This window comes from Schistocerca americana, chromosome 11 (assembly GCF_021461395.2).
Source record: "Schistocerca americana isolate TAMUIC-IGC-003095 chromosome 11, iqSchAmer2.1, whole genome shotgun sequence".
In the NCBI taxonomy this organism is placed as follows: Eukaryota; Metazoa; Arthropoda; class Insecta; order Orthoptera; family Acrididae; genus Schistocerca; species Schistocerca americana.
In genome coordinates this window covers 130,867,897-130,890,281 of record NC_060129.1, presented here as the reverse complement: position 1 = coordinate 130,890,281, position 22,385 = coordinate 130,867,897, and the positions used below count along the sequence as shown (strand labels likewise).

The 22,385-nt window shown below is 49.6% G+C and overlaps 1 protein-coding gene across 1 annotated transcript in view; it reads left to right on the top strand.

Annotated features, from left to right (window-relative positions):
• Positions 1-22,385, top strand: part of LOC124554137 (procollagen-lysine,2-oxoglutarate 5-dioxygenase) — a 465,996-nt gene that overhangs the window by 129,330 nt on the left and 314,281 nt on the right. The window contains exon 4 of the mRNA XM_047128203.1: positions 59-222. Coding sequence (XP_046984159.1) covers positions 59-222 — 164 coding nt within the window. The remainder of the gene's footprint in view (positions 1-58; positions 223-22,385) is intronic.

The following is a 22,385-nucleotide window of genomic DNA, read 5'->3' as shown; positions in this document are numbered from 1 at the left end:
GCTATGGTGTTAGAAGCTGAAGAAGGGTGTGCATTGGCGCTGTGTGTGTGTGTTGCAGCTACGACGTGGTGGTGCTGGCAGACCCGGAGCGCATCCTGGATCAGTTCGAGCGGACTGGGGCGCGCGTGCTGTTCTCTGCGGAGGGCTTCTGCTGGCCCGACGAGTCGCTGGCCGTGCAGTACCCCACCATCACCCGCGGCAAGCGCTTCCTCAACTCCGGCGGTGAGTCCACACCCTCTCTCATCCTATCCTAGGGTCTGTCATCTCAGCTGCCATACGGGGGATCGTCATCATCATCATTTAAGACTGATTATGCCTTTCAGCGTTCAGTCTGGAGCATAGTCCCCCTTATAAGATTCCTCCATGATCCCCTATTCAGTGCTAACATTGGTTCCTCTTCTGATGTTAAGCCTATTACTTCAAAATCATTCTTAACCGAATCCAGGTACCTTCTCCTTGGTCTGCCCCGACTCCTCCTACCCTCTACTACTGAACCCATGAGTCTTGGATAACCTTGCTTCTCCCATGCGTGTAACATGACCCCACCATCACCCGCGGCAAGCGCTTCCTCAACTCCGGCGGTGAGTCCACACCCTCTCTCATCCTATCCTAGGGTCTGTCATCTCAGCTGCCATACGGGGGATCGTCATCATCATCATTTAAGACTGATTATGCCTTTCAGCGTTCAGTCTGGAGCATAGTCCCCCTTATAAGATTCCTCCATGATCCCCTATTCAGTGCTAACATTGGTTCCTCTTCTGATGTTAAGCCTATTACTTCAAAATCATTCTTAACCGAATCCAGGTACCTTCTCCTTGGTCTGCCCCGACTCCTCCTACCCTCTACTACTGAACCCTTGAGTCTTGGATAACCTTGCTTCTCCCATGCGTGTAACATGACCCCACCATCACCCGCGGCAAGCGCTTCCTCAACTCCGGCGGTGAGTCCACACCCTCTCTCACCCTATCCTAGGGTCTATCATCTCAGCTGCCATACGGGGGATCGTGATCATCATCATTTAAGACTGATTATGCCTTTCAGCGTTCAGTCTGGAGCATAGTCCCCCTTATAAGATTCCTCCATGATCCCCTATTCAGTGCTAACATTGGTTCCTCTTCTGATGTTAAGCCTATTACTTCAAAATCATTCTTAACCGAATCCAGGTACCTTCTCCTTGGTCTGCCCCGACTCCTCCTACCCTCTACTACTGAACCCTTGAGTCTTGGATAACCTTGCTTCTCCCATGCGTGTAACATGACCCCACCATCACCCGCGGCAAGCGCTTCCTCAACTCCGGCGGTGAGTCCACACCCTCTCTCATCCTATCCGGGGGTCTGTCATCTCAGCTGCCATACGGGGGATCGTCATCATCATCATTTAAGACTGATTATGCCTTTCAGCGTTCAGTCTGGAGCATAGTCCCCCTTATAAGATTCCTCCATGATCCCCTATTCAGTGCTAACATTGGTTCCTCTTCTGATGTTAAGCCTATTACTTCAAAATCATTCTTAACCGAATCCAGGTACCTTCTCCTTGGTCTGCCCCGACTCCTCCTACCCTCTACTACTGAACCCTTGAGTCTTGGATAACCTTGCTTCTCCCATGCGTGTAACATGACCCCACCATCACCCGCGGCAAGCGCTTCCTCAACTCCGGCGGTGAGTCCACACCCTCTCTCACCCTATCCTAGGGTCTATCATCTCAGCTGCCATACGGGGGATCGTCATCATCATCATTTAAGACTGATTATGCCTTTCAGCGTTCAGTCTGGAGCATAGTCCCCCTTATAAGATTCCTCCATGATCCCCTATTCAGTGCTAACATTGGTTCCTCTTCTGATGTTAAGCCTATTACTTCAAAATCATTCTTAACCGAATCCAGGTACCTTCTCCTTGGTCTGCCCCGACTCCTCCTACCCTCTACTACTGAACCCATGAGTCTTGGATAACCTTGCTTCTCCCATGCGTGTAACATGACCCCACCATCACCCGCGGCAAGCGCTTCCTCAACTCCGGCGGTGAGTCCACACCCTCTCTCATCCTATCCTAGGGTCTATCATCTCAGCTGCCATACGGGGGATCGTCATCATCATCATTTAAGACTGATTATGCCTTTCAGCGTTCAGTCTGGAGCATAGTCCCCCTTATAAGATTCCTCCATGATCCCCTATTCAGTGCTAACATTGGTTCCTCTTCTGATGTTAAGCCTATTACTTCAAAATCATTCTTAACCGAATCCAGGTACCTTCTCCTTGGTCTGCCCCGACTCCTCCTACCCTCTACTACTGAACCCATGAGTCTTGGATAACCTTGCTTCTCCCATGCGTGTAACATGACCCCACCATCACCCGCGGCAAGCGCTTCCTCAACTCCGGCGGTGAGTCCACACCCTCTCTCATCCTATCCTAGGGTCTATCATCTCAGCTGCCATACGGGGGATCGTCATCATCATCATTTAAGACTGATTATGCCTTTCAGCGTTCAGTCTGGAGCATAGTCCCCCTTATAAGATTCCTCCATGATCCCCTATTCAGTGCTAACATTGGTTCCTCTTCTGATCTTAAGCCTATTACTTCAAAATCATTCTTAACCGAATCCAGGTACCTTCTCCTTGGTCTGCCCCGACTCCTCCTACCCTCTACTACTGAACCCTTGAGTCTTGGATAACCTTGCTTCTCCCATGCGTGTAACATGACCCCACCATCACCCGCGGCAAGCGCTTCCTCAACTCCGGCGGTGAGTCCACACCCTCTCTCACCCTATCCTAGGGTCTATCATCTCAGCTGCCATACGGGGGATCGTCATCATCATCATTTAAGACTGATTATGCCTTTCAGCGTTCAGTCTGGAGCATAGTCCCCCTTATAAGATTCCTCCATGATCCCCTATTCAGTGCTAACATTGGTTCCTCTTCTGATGTTAAGCCTATTACTTCAAAATCATTCTTAACCGAATCCAGGTACCTTCTCCTTGGTCTGCCCCGACTCCTCCTACCCTCTACTACTGAACCCATGAGTCTTGGATAACCTTGCTTCTCCCATGCGTGTAACATGACCCCACCATCACCCGCGGCAAGCGCTTCCTCAACTCCGGCGGTGAGTCCACACCCTCTCTCACCCTATCGTAGGGTCTATCATCTCAGCTGCCATACGGGGGATCGTGATCATCATCATTTAAGACTGATTATGCCTTTCAGCGTTCAGTCTGGAGCATAGTCCCCCTTATAAGATTCCTCCATGATCCCCTATTCAGTGCTAACATTGGTTCCTCTTCTGATGTTAAGCCTATTACTTCAAAATCATTCTTAACCGAATCCAGGTACCTTCTCCTTGGTCTGCCCCGACTCCTCCTACCCTCTACTACTGAACCCTTGAGTCTTGGATAACCTTGCTTCTCCCATGCGTGTAACATGACCCCACCATCACCCGCGGCAAGCGCTTCCTCAACTCCGGCGGTGAGTCCACACCCTCTCTCATCCTATCCGGGGGTCTGTCATCTCAGCTGCCATACGGGGGATCGTCATCATCATCATTTAAGACTGATTATGCCTTTCAGCGTTCAGTCTGGAGCATAGTCCCCCTTATAAGATTCCTCCATGATCCCCTATTCAGTGCTAACATTGGTTCCTCTTCTGATGTTAAGCCTATTACTTCAAAATCATTCTTAACCGAATCCAGGTACCTTCTCCTTGGTCTGCCCCAACTCCTCCTACCCTCTACTACTGAACCCTTGAGTCTTGGATAACCTTGCTTCTCCCATGCGTGTAACATGACCCCACCATCACCCGCGGCAAGCGCTTCCTCAACTCCGGCGGTGAGTCCACACCCTCTCTCACCCTATCCTAGGGTCTATCATCTCAGCTGCCATACGGGGGATCGTCATCATCATCATTTAAGACTGATTATGCCTTTCAGCGTTCAGTCTGGAGCATAGTCCCCCTTATAAGATTCCTCCATGATCCCCTATTCAGTGCTAACATTGGTTCCTCTTCTGATGTTAAGCCTATTACTTCAAAATCATTCTTAACCGAATCCAGGTACCTTCTCCTTGGTCTGCCCCGACTCCTCCTACCCTCTACTACTGAACCCATGAGTCTTGGATAACCTTGCTTCTCCCATGCGTGTAACATGACCCCACCATCACCCGCGGCAAGCGCTTCCTCAACTCCGGCGGTGAGTCCACACCCTCTCTCATCCTATCCTAGGGTCTGTCATCTCAGCTGCCATACGGGGGATCGTCATCATCATCATTTAAGACTGATTATGCCTTTCAGCGTTCAGTCTGGAGCATAGTCCCCCTTATAAGATTCCTCCATGATCCCCTATTCAGTGCGAACATTGGTGCCTCTTCTGATGTTAAGCCTATTACTTCAAAATCATTCTTAACCGAATCCAGGTACCTTCTCCTTGGTCTGCCCCGACTCCTCCTACCCTCTACTACTGAACCCATGAGTCTTGGATAACCTTGCTTCTCCCATGCGTGTAACATGACCCCACCATCACCCGCGGCAAGCGCTTCCTCAACTCCGGCGGTGAGTCCACACCCTCTCTCATCCTATCCTAGGGTCTGTCATCTCAGCTGCCATACGGGGGATCGTCATCATCATCATTTAAGACTGATTATGCCTTTCAGCGTTCAGTCTGGAGCATAGTCCCCCTTATAAGATTCCTCCATGATCCCCTATTCAGTGCGAACATTGGTGCCTCTTCTGATGTTAAGCCTATTACTTCAAAATCATTCTTAACCGAATCCAGGTACCTTCTCCTTGGTCTGCCCCGACTCCTCCTACCCTCTACTACTGAACCCATGAGTCTTGGATAACCTTGCTTCTCCCATGCGTGTAACATGACCCCACCATCACCCGCGGCAAGCGCTTCCTCAACTCCGGCGGTGAGTCCACACCCTCTCTCATCCTATCCTAGGGTCTGTCATCTCAGCTGCCATACGGGGGATCGTCATCATCATCATTTAAGACTGATTATGCCTTTCAGCGTTCAGTCTGGAGCATAGTCGCCCTTATAAGATTCCTCCATGATCCCCTATTCAGTGCTAACATTGGTTCCTCTTCTGATGTTAAGCCTATTACTTCAAAATCATTCTTAACCGAATCCAGGTACCTTCTCCTTGGTCTGCCCCGACTCCTCCTACCCTCTACTACTGAACCCATGAGTCTTGGATAACCTTGCTTCTCCCATGCGTGTAACATGACCCCACCATCACCCGCGGCAAGCGCTTCCTCAACTCCGGCGGTGAGTCCACACCCTCTCTCATCCTATCCTAGGGTCTGTCATCTCAGCTGCCATACGGGGGATCGTCATCATCATCATTTAAGACTGATTATGCCTTTCAGCGTTCAGTCTGGAGCATAGTCCCCCTTATAAGATTCCTCCATGATCCCCTATTCAGTGCTAACATTGGTTCCTCTTCTGATGTTAAGCCTATTACTTCAAAATCATTCTTAACCGAATCCAGGTACCTTCTCCTTGGTCTGCCCCGACTCCTCCTACCCTCTACTACTGAACCCTTGAGTCTTGGATAACCTTGCTTCTCCCATGCGTGTAACATGACCCCACCATCACCCGCGGCAAGCGCTTCCTCAACTCCGGCGGTGAGTCCACACCCTCTCTCACCCTATCCTAGGGTCTATCATCTCAGCTGCCATACGGGGGATCGTGATCATCATCATTTAAGACTGATTATGCCTTTCAGCGTTCAGTCTGGAGCATAGTCCCCCTTATAAGATTCCTCCATGATCCCCTATTCAGTGCTAACATTGGTTCCTCTTCTGATGTTAAGCCTATTACTTCAAAATCATTCTTAACCGAATCCAGGTACCTTCTCCTTGGTCTGCCCCGACTCCTCCTACCCTCTACTACTGAACCCTTGAGTCTTGGATAACCTTGCTTCTCCCATGCGTGTAACATGACCCCACCATCACCCGCGGCAAGCGCTTCCTCAACTCCGGCGGTGAGTCCACACCCTCTCTCATCCTATCCGGGGGTCTGTCATCTCAGCTGCCATACGGGGGATCGTCATCATCATCATTTAAGACTGATTATGCCTTTCAGCGTTCAGTCTGGAGCATAGTCCCCCTTATAAGATTCCTCCATGATCCCCTATTCAGTGCTAACATTGGTTCCTCTTCTGATGTTAAGCCTATTACTTCAAAATCATTCTTAACCGAATCCAGGTACCTTCTCCTTGGTCTGCCCCGACTCCTCCTACCCTCTACTACTGAACCCTTGAGTCTTGGATAACCTTGCTTCTCCCATGCGTGTAACATGACCCCACCATCACCCGCGGCAAGCGCTTCCTCAACTCCGGCGGTGAGTCCACACCCTCTCTCACCCTATCCTAGGGTCTATCATCTCAGCTGCCATACGGGGGATCGTCATCATCATCATTTAAGACTGATTATGCCTTTCAGCGTTCAGTCTGGAGCATAGTCCCCCTTATAAGATTCCTCCATGATCCCCTATTCAGTGCTAACATTGGTTCCTCTTCTGATGTTAAGCCTATTACTTCAAAATCATTCTTAACCGAATCCAGGTACCTTCTCCTTGGTCTGCCCCGACTCCTCCTACCCTCTACTACTGAACCCATGAGTCTTGGATAACCTTGCTTCTCCCATGCGTGTAACATGACCCCACCATCACCCGCGGCAAGCGCTTCCTCAACTCCGGCGGTGAGTCCACACCCTCTCTCATCCTATCCTAGGGTCTATCATCTCAGCTGCCATACGGGGGATCGTCATCATCATCATTTAAGACTGATTATGCCTTTCAGCGTTCAGTCTGGAGCATAGTCCCCCTTATAAGATTCCTCCATGATCCCCTATTCAGTGCTAACATTGGTTCCTCTTCTGATCTTAAGCCTATTACTTCAAAATCATTCTTAACCGAATCCAGGTACCTTCTCCTTGGTCTGCCCCGACTCCTCCTACCCTCTACTACTGAACCCATGAGTCTTGGATAACCTTGCTTCTCCCATGCGTGTAACATGACCCCACCATCACCCGCGGCAAGCGCTTCCTCAACTCCGGCGGTGAGTCCACACCCTCTCTCATCCTATCCTAGGGTCTATCATCTCAGCTGCCATACGGGGGATCGTCATCATCATCATTTAAGACTGATTATGCCTTTCAGCGTTCAGTCTGGAGCATAGTCCCCCTTATAAGATTCCTCCATGATCCCCTATTCAGTGCTAACATTGGTTCCTCTTCTGATGTTAAGCCTATTACTTCAAAATCATTCTTAACCGAATCCAGGTACCTTCTCCTTGGTCTGCCCCGACTCCTCCTACCCTCTACTACTGAACCCATGAGTCTTGGATAACCTTGCTTCTCCCATGCGTGTAACATGACCCCACCATCACCCGCGGCAAGCGCTTCCTCAACTCCGGCGGTGAGTCCACACCCTCTCTCATCCTATCCTAGGGTCTATCATCTCAGCTGCCATACGGGGGATCGTCATCATCATCATTTAAGACTGATTATGCCTTTCAGCGTTCAGTCTGGAGCATAGTCCCCCTTATAAGATTCCTCCATGATCCCCTATTCAGTGCTAACATTGGTTCCTCTTCTGATCTTAAGCCTATTACTTCAAAATCATTCTTAACCGAATCCAGGTACCTTCTCCTTGGTCTGCCCCGACTCCTCCTACCCTCTACTACTGAACCCTTGAGTCTTGGATAACCTTGCTTCTCCCATGCGTGTAACATGACCCCACCATCACCCGCGGCAAGCGCTTCCTCAACTCCGGCGGTGAGTCCACACCCTCTCTCACCCTATCCTAGGGTCTATCATCTCAGCTGCCATACGGGGGATCGTCATCATCATCATTTAAGACTGATTATGCCTTTCAGCGTTCAGTCTGGAGCATAGTCCCCCTTATAAGATTCCTCCATGATCCCCTATTCAGTGCTAACATTGGTTCCTCTTCTGATGTTAAGCCTATTACTTCAAAATCATTCTTAACCGAATCCAGGTACCTTCTCCTTGGTCTGCCCCGACTCCTCCTACCCTCTACTACTGAACCCATGAGTCTTGGATAACCTTGCTTCTCCCATGCGTGTAACATGACCCCACCATCACCCGCGGCAAGCGCTTCCTCAACTCCGGCGGTGAGTCCACACCCTCTCTCACCCTATCGTAGGGTCTATCATCTCAGCTGCCATACGGGGGATCGTGATCATCATCATTTAAGACTGATTATGCCTTTCAGCGTTCAGTCTGGAGCATAGTCCCCCTTATAAGATTCCTCCATGATCCCCTATTCAGTGCTAACATTGGTTCCTCTTCTGATGTTAAGCCTATTACTTCAAAATCATTCTTAACCGAATCCAGGTACCTTCTCCTTGGTCTGCCCCGACTCCTCCTACCCTCTACTACTGAACCCTTGAGTCTTGGATAACCTTGCTTCTCCCATGCGTGTAACATGACCCCACCATCACCCGCGGCAAGCGCTTCCTCAACTCCGGCGGTGAGTCCACACCCTCTCTCATCCTATCCGGGGGTCTGTCATCTCAGCTGCCATACGGGGGATCGTCATCATCATCATTTAAGACTGATTATGCCTTTCAGCGTTCAGTCTGGAGCATAGTCCCCCTTATAAGATTCCTCCATGATCCCCTATTCAGTGCTAACATTGGTTCCTCTTCTGATGTTAAGCCTATTACTTCAAAATCATTCTTAACCGAATCCAGGTACCTTCTCCTTGGTCTGCCCCGACTCCTCCTACCCTCTACTACTGAACCCTTGAGTCTTGGATAACCTTGCTTCTCCCATGCGTGTAACATGACCCCACCATCACCCGCGGCAAGCGCTTCCTCAACTCCGGCGGTGAGTCCACACCCTCTCTCACCCTATCCTAGGGTCTATCATCTCAGCTGCCATACGGGGGATCGTCATCATCATCATTTAAGACTGATTATGCCTTTCAGCGTTCAGTCTGGAGCATAGTCCCCCTTATAAGATTCCTCCATGATCCCCTATTCAGTGCTAACATTGGTTCCTCTTCTGATGTTAAGCCTATTACTTCAAAATCATTCTTAACCGAATCCAGGTACCTTCTCCTTGGTCTGCCCCGACTCCTCCTACCCTCTACTACTGAACCCATGAGTCTTGGATAACCTTGCTTCTCCCATGCGTGTAACATGACCCCACCATCACCCGCGGCAAGCGCTTCCTCAACTCCGGCGGTGAGTCCACACCCTCTCTCATCCTATCCTAGGGTCTATCATCTCAGCTGCCATACGGGGGATCGTCATCATCATCATTTAAGACTGATTATGCCTTTCAGCGTTCAGTCTGGAGCATAGTCCCCCTTATAAGATTCCTCCATGATCCCCTATTCAGTGCTAACATTGGTTCCTCTTCTGATGTTAAGCCTATTACTTCAAAATCATTCTTAACCGAATCCAGGTACCTTCTCCTTGGTCTGCCCCGACTCCTCCTACCCTCTACTACTGAACCCATGAGTCTTGGATAACCTTGCTTCTCCCATGCGTGTAACATGACCCCACCATCACCCGCGGCAAGCGCTTCCTCAACTCCGGCGGTGAGTCCACACCCTCTCTCATCCTATCCTAGGGTCTATCATCTCAGCTGCCATACGGGGGATCGTCATCATCATCATTTAAGACTGATTATGCCTTTCAGCGTTCAGTCTGTAGCATAGTCCCCCTTATAAGATTCCTCCATGATCCCCTATTCAGTGCTAACATTGGTTCCTCTTCTGATCTTAAGCCTATTACTTCAAAATCATTCTTAACCGAATCCAGGTACCTTCTCCTTGGTCTGCCCCGACTCCTCCTACCCTCTACTACTGAACCCTTGAGTCTTGGATAACCTTGCTTCTCCCATGCGTGTAACATGACCCCACCATCACCCGCAGCAAGCGCTTCCTCAACTCCGGCGGTGAGTCCACACCCTCTCTCACCCTATCCTAGGGTCTATCATCTCAGCTGCCATACGGGGGATCGTCATCATCATCATTTAAGACTGATTATGCCTTTCAGCGTTCAGTCTGGAGCATAGTCCCCCTTATAAGATTCCTCCATGATCCCCTATTCAGTGCTAACATTGGTTCCTCTTCTGATGTTAAGCCTATTACTTCAAAATCATTCTTAACCGAATCCAGGTACCTTCTCCTTGGTCTGCCCCGACTCCTCCTACCCTCTACTACTGAACCCTTGAGTCTTGGATAACCTTGCTTCTCCCATGCGTGTAACATGACCCCACCATCACCCGCGGCAAGCGCTTCCTCAACTCCGGCGGTGAGTCCACACCCTCTCTCATCCTATCCTGGGGTCTGTCATCTCAGCTGACATACGGGGGATCGTCATCATCATCATTTAAGACTGATTATGCCTTTCAGCGTTCAGTCTGGAGCATAGTCCCTCTTATAAGATTCCTCCATGATCCCCTATTCAGTGCTAACATTGGTTCCTCTTCTGATGTTAAGCCTATTACTTCAAAATCATTCTTAACCGAATCCAGGTACCTTCTCCTTGGTCTGCCCCGACTCCTCCTACCCTCTACTACTGAACCCATGAGTCTTGGATAACCTTGCTTCTCCCATGCGTGTAACATGACCCCACCATCACCCGCGGCAAGCGCTTCCTCAACTCCGGCGGTGAGTCCACACCCTCTCTCATCCTATCCTAGGGTCTATCATCTCAGCTGCCATACGGGGGATCGTCATCATCATCATTTAAGACTGATTATGCCTTTCAGCGTTCAGTCTGGAGCATAGTCCCCCTTATAAGATTCCTCCATGATCCCCTATTCAGTGCTAACATTGGTTCCTCTTCTGAAGTTAAGCCTATTACTTCAAAATCATTCTTAACCGAACCCAGGTACCTTCTCCTTGGTCTGCCCCGACTCCTCCTACCCTCTACTACTGAACCCATGAGTCTTGGATAACCTTGCTTCTCCCATGCGTGTAACATGACCCCACCATCACCCGCGGCAAGCGCTTCCTCAACTCCGGCGGTGAGTCCACACCCTCTCTCATCCTATCCTAGGGTCTATCATCTCAGCTGCCATACGGGGGATCGTCATCATCATCATTTAAGACTGATTATGCCTTTCAGCGTTCAGTCTGGAGCATAGTCGCCCTTATAAGATTCCTCCATGATCCCCTATTCAGTGCTAACATTGGTTCCTCTTCTGATGTTAAGCCTATTACTTCAAAATCATTCTTAACCGAATCCAGGTACCTTCTCCTTGGTCTGCCCCGACTCCTCCTACCCTCTACTACTGAACCCATGAGTCTTGGATAACCTTGCTTCTCCCATGCGTGTAACATGACCCCACCATCACCCGCGGCAAGCGCTTCCTCAACTCCGGCGGTGAGTCCACACCCTCTCTCACCCTATCCTAGGGTCTATCATCTCAGCTGCCATACGGGGGATCGTCATCATCATCATTTAAGACTGATTATGCCTTTCAGCGTTCAGTCTGGAGCATAGTCCCCCTTATAAGATTCCTCCATGATCCCCTATTCAGTGCTAACATTGGTTCCTCTTCTGATATTAAGCCTATTACTTCAAAATCATTCTTAACCGAATCCAGGTACCTTCTCCTTGGTCTGCCCCGACTCCTCCTACCCTCTACTACTGAACCCATGAGTCTTGGATAACCTTGCTTCTCCCATGCGTGTAACATGACCCCACCATCACCCGCGGCAAGCGCTTCCTCAACTCCGGCGGTGAGTCCACACCCTCTCTCACCCTATCCTAGGGTCTATCATCTCAGCTGCCATACGGGGGATCGTCATCATCATCATTTAAGACTGATTATGCCTTTCAGCGTTCAGTCTGGAGCATAGTCCCCCTTATAAGATTCCTCCATGATCCCCTATTCAGTGCTAACATTGGTTCCTCTTCTGATGTTAAGCCTATTACTTCAAAATCATTCTTAACCGAATCCAGGTACCTTCTCCTTGGTCTGCCCCGACTCCTCCTACCCTCTACTACTGAACCCATGAGTCTTGGATAACCTTGCTTCTCCCATGCGTGTAACATGACCCCACCATCACCCGCGGCAAGCGCTTCCTCAACTCCGGCGGTGAGTCCACACCCTCTCTCATCCTATCCTAGGGTCTATCATCTCAGCTGCCATACGGGGGATCGTCATCATCATCATTTAAGACTGATTATGCCTTTCAGCGTTCAGTCTGGAGCATAGTCCCCCTTATAAGATTCCTCCATGATCCCCTATTCAGTGCTAACATTGGTTCCTCTTCTGATAATAAGCCTATTACTTCAAAATCATTCTTAACCGAATCCAGGTACCTTCTCCTTGGTCTGCCCCGACTCCTCCTACCCTCTACTACTGAACCCATGAGTCTTGGATAACCTTGCTTCTCCCATGCGTGTAACATGACCCCACCATCACCCGCGGCAAGCGCTTCCTCAACTCCGGCGGTGAGTCCACACCCTCTCTCATCCTATCCTAGGGTCTATCATCTCAGCTGCCATACGGGGGATCGTCATCATCATCATTTAAGACTGATTATGCCTTTCAGCGTTCAGTCTGGAGCATAGTCCCCCTTATAAGATTCCTCCATGATCCCCTATTCAGTGCTAACATTGGTTCCTCTTCTGATGTTAAGCCTATTACTTCAAAATCATTCTTAACCGAATCCAGGTACCTTCTCCTTGGTCTGCCCCGACTCCTCCTACCCTCTACTACTGAACCCATGAGTCTTGGATAACCTTGCTTCTCCCATGCGTGTAACATGACCCCACCATCACCCGCGGCAAGCGCTTCCTCAACTCCGGCGGTGAGTCCACACCCTCTCTCATCCTATCCTAGGGTCTATCATCTCAGCTGCCATACGGGGGATCGTCATCATCATCATTTAAGACTGATTATGCCTTTCAGCGTTCAGTCTGGAGCATAGTCCCCCTTATAAGATTCCTCCATGATCCCCTATTCAGTGCTAACATTGGTTCCTCTTCTGATGTTAAGCCTATTACTTCAAAATCATTCTTAACCGAATCCAGGTACCTTCTCCTTGGTCTGCCCCGACTCCTCCTACCCTCTACTACTGAACCCATGAGTCTTGGATAACCTTGCTTCTCCCATGCGTGTAACATGACCCCACCATCACCCGCGGCAAGCGCTTCCTCAACTCCGGCGGTGAGTCCACACCCTCTCTCACCCTATCCTAGGGTCTATCATCTCAGCTGCCATACGGGGGATCGTCATCATCATCATTTAAGACTGATTATGCCTTTCAGCGTTCAGTCTGGAGCATAGTCCCCCTTATAAGATTCCTCCATGATCCCCTATTCAGTGCTAACATTGGTTCCTCTTCTGATGTTAAGCCTATTACTTCAAAATCATTCTTAACCGAATCCAGGTACCTTCTCCTTGGTCTGCCCCGACTCCTCCTACCCTCTACTACTGAACCCATGAGTCTTGGATAACCTTGCTTCTCCCATGCGTGTAACATGACCCCACCATCACCCGCGGCAAGCGCTTCCTCAACTCCGGCGGTGAGTCCACACCCTCTCTCATCCTATCCTAGGGTCTATCATCTCAGCTGCCATACGGGGGATCGTCATCATCATCATTTAAGACTGATTATGCCTTTCAGCGTTCAGTCTGGAGCATAGTCCCCCTTATAAGATTCCTCCATGATCCCCTATTCAGTGCTAACATTGGTTCCTCTTCTGATAATAAGCCTATTACTTCAAAATCATTCTTAACCGAATCCAGGTACCTTCTCCTTGGTCTGCCCCGACTCCTCCTACCCTCTACTACTGAACCCATGAGTCTTGGATAACCTTGCTTCTCCCATGCGTGTAACATGACCCCACCATCACCCGCGGCAAGCGCTTCCTCAACTCCGGCGGTGAGTCCACACCCTCTCTCATCCTATCCTAGGGTCTATCATCTCAGCTGCCATACGGGGGATCGTCATCATCATCATTTAAGACTGATTATGCCTTTCAGCGTTCAGTCTGGAGCATAGTCCCCCTTATAAGATTCCTCCATGATCCCCTATTCAGTGCTAACATTGGTTCCTCTTCTGATGTTAAGCCTATTACTTCAAAATCATTCTTAACCGAATCCAGGTACCTTCTCCTTGGTCTGCCCCGACTCCTCCTACCCTCTACTACTGAACCCATGAGTCTTGGATAACCTTGCTTCTCCCATGCGTGTAACATGACCCCACCATCACCCGCGGCAAGCGCTTCCTCAACTCCGGCGGTGAGTCCACACCCTCTCTCATCCTATCCTAGGGTCTATCATCTCAGCTGCCATACGGGGGATCGTCATCATCATCATTTAAGACTGATTATGCCTTTCAGCGTTCAGTCTGGAGCATAGTCCCCCTTATAAGATTCCTCCATGATCCCCTATTCAGTGCTAACATTGGTTCCTCTTCTGATGTTAAGCCTATTACTTCAAAATCATTCTTAACCGAATCCAGGTACCTTCTCCTTGGTCTGCCCCGACTCCTCCTACCCTCTACTACTGAACCCATGAGTCTTGGATAACCTTGCTTCTCCCATGCGTGTAACATGACCCCACCATCACCCGCGGCAAGCGCTTCCTCAACTCCGGCGGTGAGTCCACACCCTCTCTCACCCTATCCTAGGGTCTATCATCTCAGCTGCCATACGGGGGATCGTCATCATCATCATTTAAGACTGATTATGCCTTTCAGCGTTCAGTCTGGAGCATAGTCCCCCTTATAAGATTCCTCCATGATCCCCTAATCAGTGCTAACATTGGTTCCTCTTCTGATGTTAAGCCTATTACTTCAAAATCATTCTTAACCGAATCCAGGTACCTTCTCCTTGGTCTGCCCCGACTCCTCCTACCCTCTACTACTGAACCCATGAGTCTTGGATAACCTTGCTTCTCCCATGCGTGTAACATGACCCCACCATCACCCGCGGCAAGCGCTTCCTCAACTCCGGCGGTGAGTCCACACCCTCTCTCATCCTATCCTAGGGTCTATCATCTCAGCTGCCATACGGGGGATCGTCATCATCATCATTTAAGACTGATTATGCCTTTCAGCGTTCAGTCTGGAGCATAGTCCCCCTTATAAGATTCCTCCATGATCCCCTATTCAGTGCTAACATTGGTTCCTCTTCTGATGTTAAGCCTATTACTTCAAAATCATTCTTAACCGAATCCAGGTACCTTCTCCTTGGTCTGCCCCGACTCCTCCTACCCTCTACTACTGAACCCATGAGTCTTGGATAACCTTGCTTCTCCCATGCGTGTAACATGACCCCACCATCACCCGCGGCAAGCGCTTCCTCAACTCCGGCGGTGAGTCCACACCCTCTCTCATCCTATCCTAGGGTCTATCATCTCAGCTGCCATACGGGGGATCGTCATCATCATCATTTAAGACTGATTATGCCTTTCAGCGTTCAGTCTGGAGCATAGTCCCCCTTATAAGATTCCTCCATGATCCCCTATTCAGTGCTAACATTGGTTCCTCTTCTGATGTTAAGCCTATTACTTCAAAATCATTCTTAACCGAATCCAGGTACCTTCTCCTTGGTCTGCCCCGACTCCTCCTACCCTCTACTACTGAACCCATGAGTCTTGGATAACCTTGCTTCTCCCATGCGTGTAACATGACCCCACCATCACCCGCGGCAAGCGCTTCCTCAACTCCGGCGGTGAGTCCACACCCTCTCTCATCCTATCCTAGGGTCTATCATCTCAGCTGCCATACGGGGGATCGTCATCATCATCATTTAAGACTGATTATGCCTTTCAGCGTTCAGTCTGGAGCGTAGTCCCCCTTATAAGATTCCTCCATGATCCCCTATTCAGTGCTAACATTGGTTCCTCTTCTGATGTTAAGCCTATTACTTCAAAATCATTCTTAACCGAATCCAGGTACCTTCTCCTTGGTCTGCCCCGACTCCTCCTACCCTCTACTACTGAACCCATGAGTCTTGGATAACCTTGCTTCTCCCATGCGTGTAACATGACCCCACCATCACCCGCGGCAAGCGCTTCCTCAACTCCGGCGGTGAGTCCACACCCTCTCTCATCCTATCCTAGGGTCTATCATCTCAGCTGCCATACGGGGGATCGTCATCATCATCATTTAAGACTGATTATGCCTTTCAGCGTTCAGTCTGGAGCATAGTCCCCCTTATAAGATTCCTCCATGATCCCCTATTCAGTGCTAACATTGGTTCCTCTTCTGATATTAAGCCTATTACTTCAAAATCATTCTTAACCGAATCCAGGTACCTTCTCCTTGGTCTGCCCCGACTCCTCCTACCCTCTACTACTGAACCCATGAGTCTTGGATAACCTTGCTTCTCCCATGCGTGTAACATGACCCCACCATCACCCGCGGCAAGCGCTTCCTCAACTCCGGCGGTGAGTCCACACCCTCTCTCACCCTATCCTAGGGTCTATCGTCTCAGCTGCCATACGGGGGATCGTCATCATCATCATTTAAGACTGATTATGCCTTTCAGCGTTCAGTCTGGAGCATAGTCCCCCTTATAAGATTCCTCCATGATCCCCTATTCAGTGCTAACATTGGTTCCTCTTCTGATGTTAAGCCTATTACTTCAAAATCATTCTTAACCGAATCCAGGTACCTTCTTCTTGGTCTGCCCCGACTCCTCCTACCCTCTACTACTGAACCCATGAGTCTTGGATAACCTTGCTTCTCCCATGCGTGTAACATGACCCCACCATCACCCGCGGCAAGCGCTTCCTCAACTCCGGCGGTGAGTCCACACCCTCTCTCATCCTATCCTAGGGTCTATCATCTCAGCTGCCATACGGGGGATCGTCATCATCATCATTTAAGACTGATTATGCCTTTCAGCGTTCAGTCTGGAGCATAGTCCCCCTTATAAGATTCCTCCATGATCCCCTATTCAGTGCTAACATTGGTTCCTCTTCTGATGTTAAGCCTATTACTTCAAAATCATTCTTAACCGAATCCAGGTACCTTCTCCTTGGTCTGCCCCGACTCCTCCTACCCTCTACTACTGAACCCATGAGTCTTGGATAACCTTGCTTCTCCCATGCGTGTAACATGACCCCACCATCACCCGCGGCAAGCGCTTCCTCAACTCCGGCGGTGAGTCCACACCCTCTCTCATCCTATCCTAGGGTCTATCATCTCAGCTGCCATACGGGGGATCGTCATCATCATCATTTAAGACTGATTATGCCTTTCAGCGTTCAGTCTGGAGCATAGTCGCCCTTATAAGATTCCTCCATGATCCCCTATTCAGTGCTAACATTGGTTCCTCTTCTGATGTTAAGCCTATTACTTCAAAATCATTCTTAACCGAATCCAGGTACCTTCTCCTTGGTCTGCCCCGACTCCTCCTACCCTCTACTACTGAACCCATGAGTCTTGGATAACCTTGCTTCTCCCATGCGTGTAACATGACCCCACCATCACCCGCGGCAAGCGCTTCCTCAACTCCGGCGGTGAGTCCACACCCTCTCTCACCCTATCCTAGGGTCTATCATCTCAGCTGCCATACGGGGGATCGTCATCATCATCATTTAAGACTGATTATGCCTTTCAGCGTTCAGTCTGGAGCATAGTCCCCCTTATAAGATTCCTCCATGATCCCCTATTCAGTGCTAACATTGGTTCCTCTTCTGATATTAAGCCTATTACTTCAAAATCATTCTTAACCGAATCCAGGTACCTTCTCCTTGGTCTGCCCCGACTCCTCCTACCCTCTACTACTGAACCCATGAGTCTTGGATAACCTTGCTTCTTCCATGCGTGTAACATGACCCCACCATCACCCGCGGCAAGCGCTTCCTCAACTCCGGCGGTGAGTCCACACCCTCTCTCACCCTATCCTAGGGTCTATCATCTCAGCTGCCATACGGGGGATCGTCATCATCATCATTTAAGACTGATTATGCCTTTCAGCGTTCAGTCTGGAGCATAGTCCCCCTTATAAGATTCCTCCATGATCCCCTATTCAGTGCTAACATTGGTTCCTCTTCTGATGTTAAGCCTATTACTTCAAAATCATTCTTAACCGAATCCAGGTACCTTCTCCTTGGTCTGCCCCGACTCCTCCTACCCTCTACTACTGAACCCATGAGTCTTGGATAACCTTGCTTCTCCCATGCGTGTAACATGACCCCACCATCACCCGCGGCAAGCGCTTCCTCAACTCCGGCGGTGAGTCCACACCCTCTCTCATCCTATCCTAGGGTCTATCATCTCAGCTGCCATACGGGGGATCGTCATCATCATCATTTAAGACTGATTATGCCTTTCAGCGTTCAGTCTGGAGCATAGTCCCCCTTATAAGATTCCTCCATGATCCCCTATTCAGTGCTAACATTGGTTCCTCTTCTGATGTTAAGCCTATTACTTCAAAATCATTCTTAACCGAATCCAGGTACCTTCTCCTTGGTCTGCCCCGACTCCTCCTACCCTCTACTACTGAACCCATGAGTCTTGGATAACCTTGCTTCTCCCATGCGTGTAACATGACCCCACCATCACCCGCGGCAAGCGCTTCCTCAACTCCGGCGGTGAGTCCACACCCTCTCTCATCCTATCCTAGGGTCTATCATCTCAGCTGCCATACGGGGGATCGTCATCATCATCATTTAAGACTGATTATGCCTTTCAGCGTTCAGTCTGGAGCATAGTCCCCCTTATAAGATTCCTCCATGATCCCCTATTCAGTGCTAACATTGGTTCCTCTTCTGATGTTAAGCCTATTACTTCAAAATCATTCTTAACCGAATCCAGGTACCTTCTCCTTGGTCTGCCCCGACTCCTCCTACCCTCTACTACTGAACCCATGAGTCTTGGATAACCTTGCTTCTCCCATGCGTGTAACATGACCCCACCATCACCCGCGGCAAGCGCTTCCTCAACTCCGGCGGTGAGTCCACACCCTCTCTCATCCTATCCTAGGGTCTATCATCTCAGCTGCCATACGGGGGATCGTCATCATCATCATTTAAGACTGATTATGCCTTTCAGCGTTCAGTCTGGAGCATAGTCCCCCTTATAAGATTCCTCCATGATCCCCTATTCAGTGCTAACATTGGTTCCTCTTCTGATGTTAAGCCTATTACTTCAAAATCATTCTTAACCGAATCCAGGTACCTTCTCCTTGGTCTGCCCCGACTCCTCCTACCCTCTACTACTGAACCCATGAGTCTTGGATAACCTTGCTTCTCCCATGCGTGTAACATGACCCCACCATCACCCGCGGCAAGCGCTTCCTCAACTCCGGCGGTGAGTCCACACCCTCTCTCACCCTATCCTAGGGTCTATCATCTCAGCTGCCATACGGGGGATCGTCATCATCATCATTTAAGACTGATTATGCCTTTCAGCGTTCAGTCTGGAGCATAGTCCCCCTTATAAGATTCCTCCATGATCCCCTATTCAGTGCTAACATTGGTTCCTCTTCTGATGTTAAGCCTATTACTTCAAAATCATTCTTAACCGAATCCAGGTACCTTCTCCTTGGTCTGCCCCGACTCCTCCTACCCTCTACTACTGAACCCATGAGTCTTGGATAACCTTGCTTCTCCCATGCGTGTAACATGTCCCCACCATCACCCGCGGCAAGCGCTTCCTCAACTCCGGCGGTGAGTCCACACCCTCTCTCATCCTATCCTAGGGTCTATCATCTCAGCTGCCATACGGGGGATCGTCATCATCATCATTTAAGACTGATTATGCCTTTCAGCGTTCAGTCTGGAGCATAGTCCCCCTTATAAGATTCCTCTATGATCCCCTATTCAGTGCTAACATTGGTTCCTCTTCTGATGTTAAGCCTATTACTTCAAAATCATTCTTAACCGAATCCAGGTACCTTCTCCTTGGTCTGCCCCGACTCCTCCTACCCTCTACTACTGAACCCATGAGTCTTGGATAACCTTGCTTCTCCCATGCGTGTAACATGACCCCACCATCACCCGCGGCAAGCGCTTCCTCAACTCCGGCGGTGAGTCCACACCCTCTCTCATCCTATCCTAGGGTCTATCATCTCGGCTGCCATACGGGGGATCGTCATCATCATCATTTAAGACTGATTATGCCTTTCAGCGTTCAGTCTGGAGCATAGTCCCCCTTATAAGATTCCTCCATGATCCCCTATACAGTGCTAACATTGGTTCCTCTTCTGATGTTAAGCCTATTACTTCAAAATCATTCTTAACCGAATCCAGGTACCTTCTCCTTGGTCTGCCCCGACTCCTCCTACCCTCTACTACTGAACCCATGAGTCTTGGATAACCTTGCTTCTCCCATGCGTGTAACATGACCCCACCATCACCCGCGGCAAGCGCTTCCTCAACTCCGGCGGTGAGTCCACACCCTCTCTCATCCTATCCTAGGGTCTATCATCTCAGCTGCCATACGGGGGATCGTCATCATCATCATTTAAGACTGATTATGCCTTTCAGCGTTCAGTCTGGAGCATAGTCCCCCTTATAAGATTCCTCCATGATCCCCTATTCAGTGCTAACATTGGTTCCTCTTCTGATGTTAAGCCTATTACTTCAAAATCATTCTTAACCGAATCCAGGTACCTTCTCCTTGGTCTGCCCCGACTCCTCCTACCCTCTACTACTGAACCCATGAGTCTTGGATAACCTTGCTTCTCCCATGCGTGTAACATGACCCCACCATCACCCGCGGCAAGCGCTTCCTCAACTCCGGCGGTGAGTCCACACCCTCTCTCACCCTATCCTAGGGTCTATCATCTCAGCTGCCATACGGGGGATCGTCATCATCATCATTTAAGACTGATTATGCCTTTCAGCGTTCAGTCTGGAGCATAGTCCCCCTTATAAGATTCCTCCATGATCCCCTATTCAGTGCTAACATTGGTTCCTCTTCTGATATTAAGCCTATTACTTCAAAATCATTCTTAACCGAATCCAGGTACCTTCTCCTTGGTCTGCTCCGACTCCTCCTACCCTCTACTACTGAACCCATGAGTCTTGGATAACCTTGCTTCTCCCATGCGTGTAACATGACCCCACCATCACCCGCGGCAAGCGCTTCCTCAACTCCGGCGGTGAGTCCACACCCTCTCTCACCCTATCCTAGGGTCTATCGTCTCAGCTGCCATACGGGGGATGGTCATCATCATCATTTAAGACTGATTATGCCTTTCAGCGTTCAGTCTGGAGCATAGTCCCCCTTATAAGATTCCTCCATGATCCCCTATTCAGTGCTAACATTGGTTCCTCTTCTGATGTTAAGCCTATTACTTCAAAATCATTCTTAACCGAATCCAGGTACCTTCTCCTTGGTCTGCCCCGACTCCTCCTACCCTCTACTACTGAACCCATGAGTCTTGGATAACCTTGCTTCTCCCATGCGTGTAACATGACCCCACCATCACCCGCGGCAAGCGCTTCCTCAACTCCGGCGGTGAGTCCACACCCTCTCTCATCCTATCCTAGGGTCTATCATCTCAGCTGCCATACGGGGGATCGTCATCATCATCATTTAAGACTGATTATGCCTTTCAGCGTTCAGTCTGGAGCATAGTCCCCCTTATAAGATTCCTCCATGATCCCCTATTCAGTGCTAACATTGGTTCCTCTTCTGATGTTAAGCCTATTACTTCAAAATCATTCTTAACCGAATCCAGGTACCTTCTCCTTGGTCTGCCCCGACTCCTCCTACCCTCTACTACTGAACCCATGAGTCTTGGATAACCTTGCGTCTCCCATGCGTGTAACATGACCCCACCATCACCCGCGGCAAGCGCTTCCTCAACTCCGGCGGTGAGTCCACACCCTCTCTCATCCTATCCTAGGGTCTATCATCTCAGCTGCCATACGGGGGATCGTCATCATCATCATTTAAGACTGATTATGCCTTTCAGCGTTCAGTCTGGAGCATAGTCCCCCTTATAAGATTCCTCCATGATCCCCTATTCAGTGCTAACATTGGTTCCTCTTCTGATATTAAGCCTATTACTTCAAAATCATTCTTAACCGAATCCAGGTACCTTCTCCTTGGTCTGCCCCGACTCCTCCTACCCTCTACTACTGAACCCATGAGTCTTGGATAACCTTGCTTCTCCCATGCGTGTAACATGACCCCACCATCACCCGCGGCAAGCGCTTCCTCAACTCCGGCGGTGAGTCCACACCCTCTCTCATCCTATCCTAGGGTCTATCATCTCAGCTGCCATACGGGGGATCGTCATCATCATCATTTAAGACTGATTATGCCTTTCAGCGTTCAGTCTGGAGCATAGTCCCCCTTATAAGATTCCTCCATGATCCCCTATTCAGTGCTAACATTGGTTCCTCTTCTGATATTAAGCCTATTACTTCAAAATCATTCTTAACCGAATCCAGGTACCTTCTCCTTGGTCTGCCCCGACTCCTCCTACCCTCTA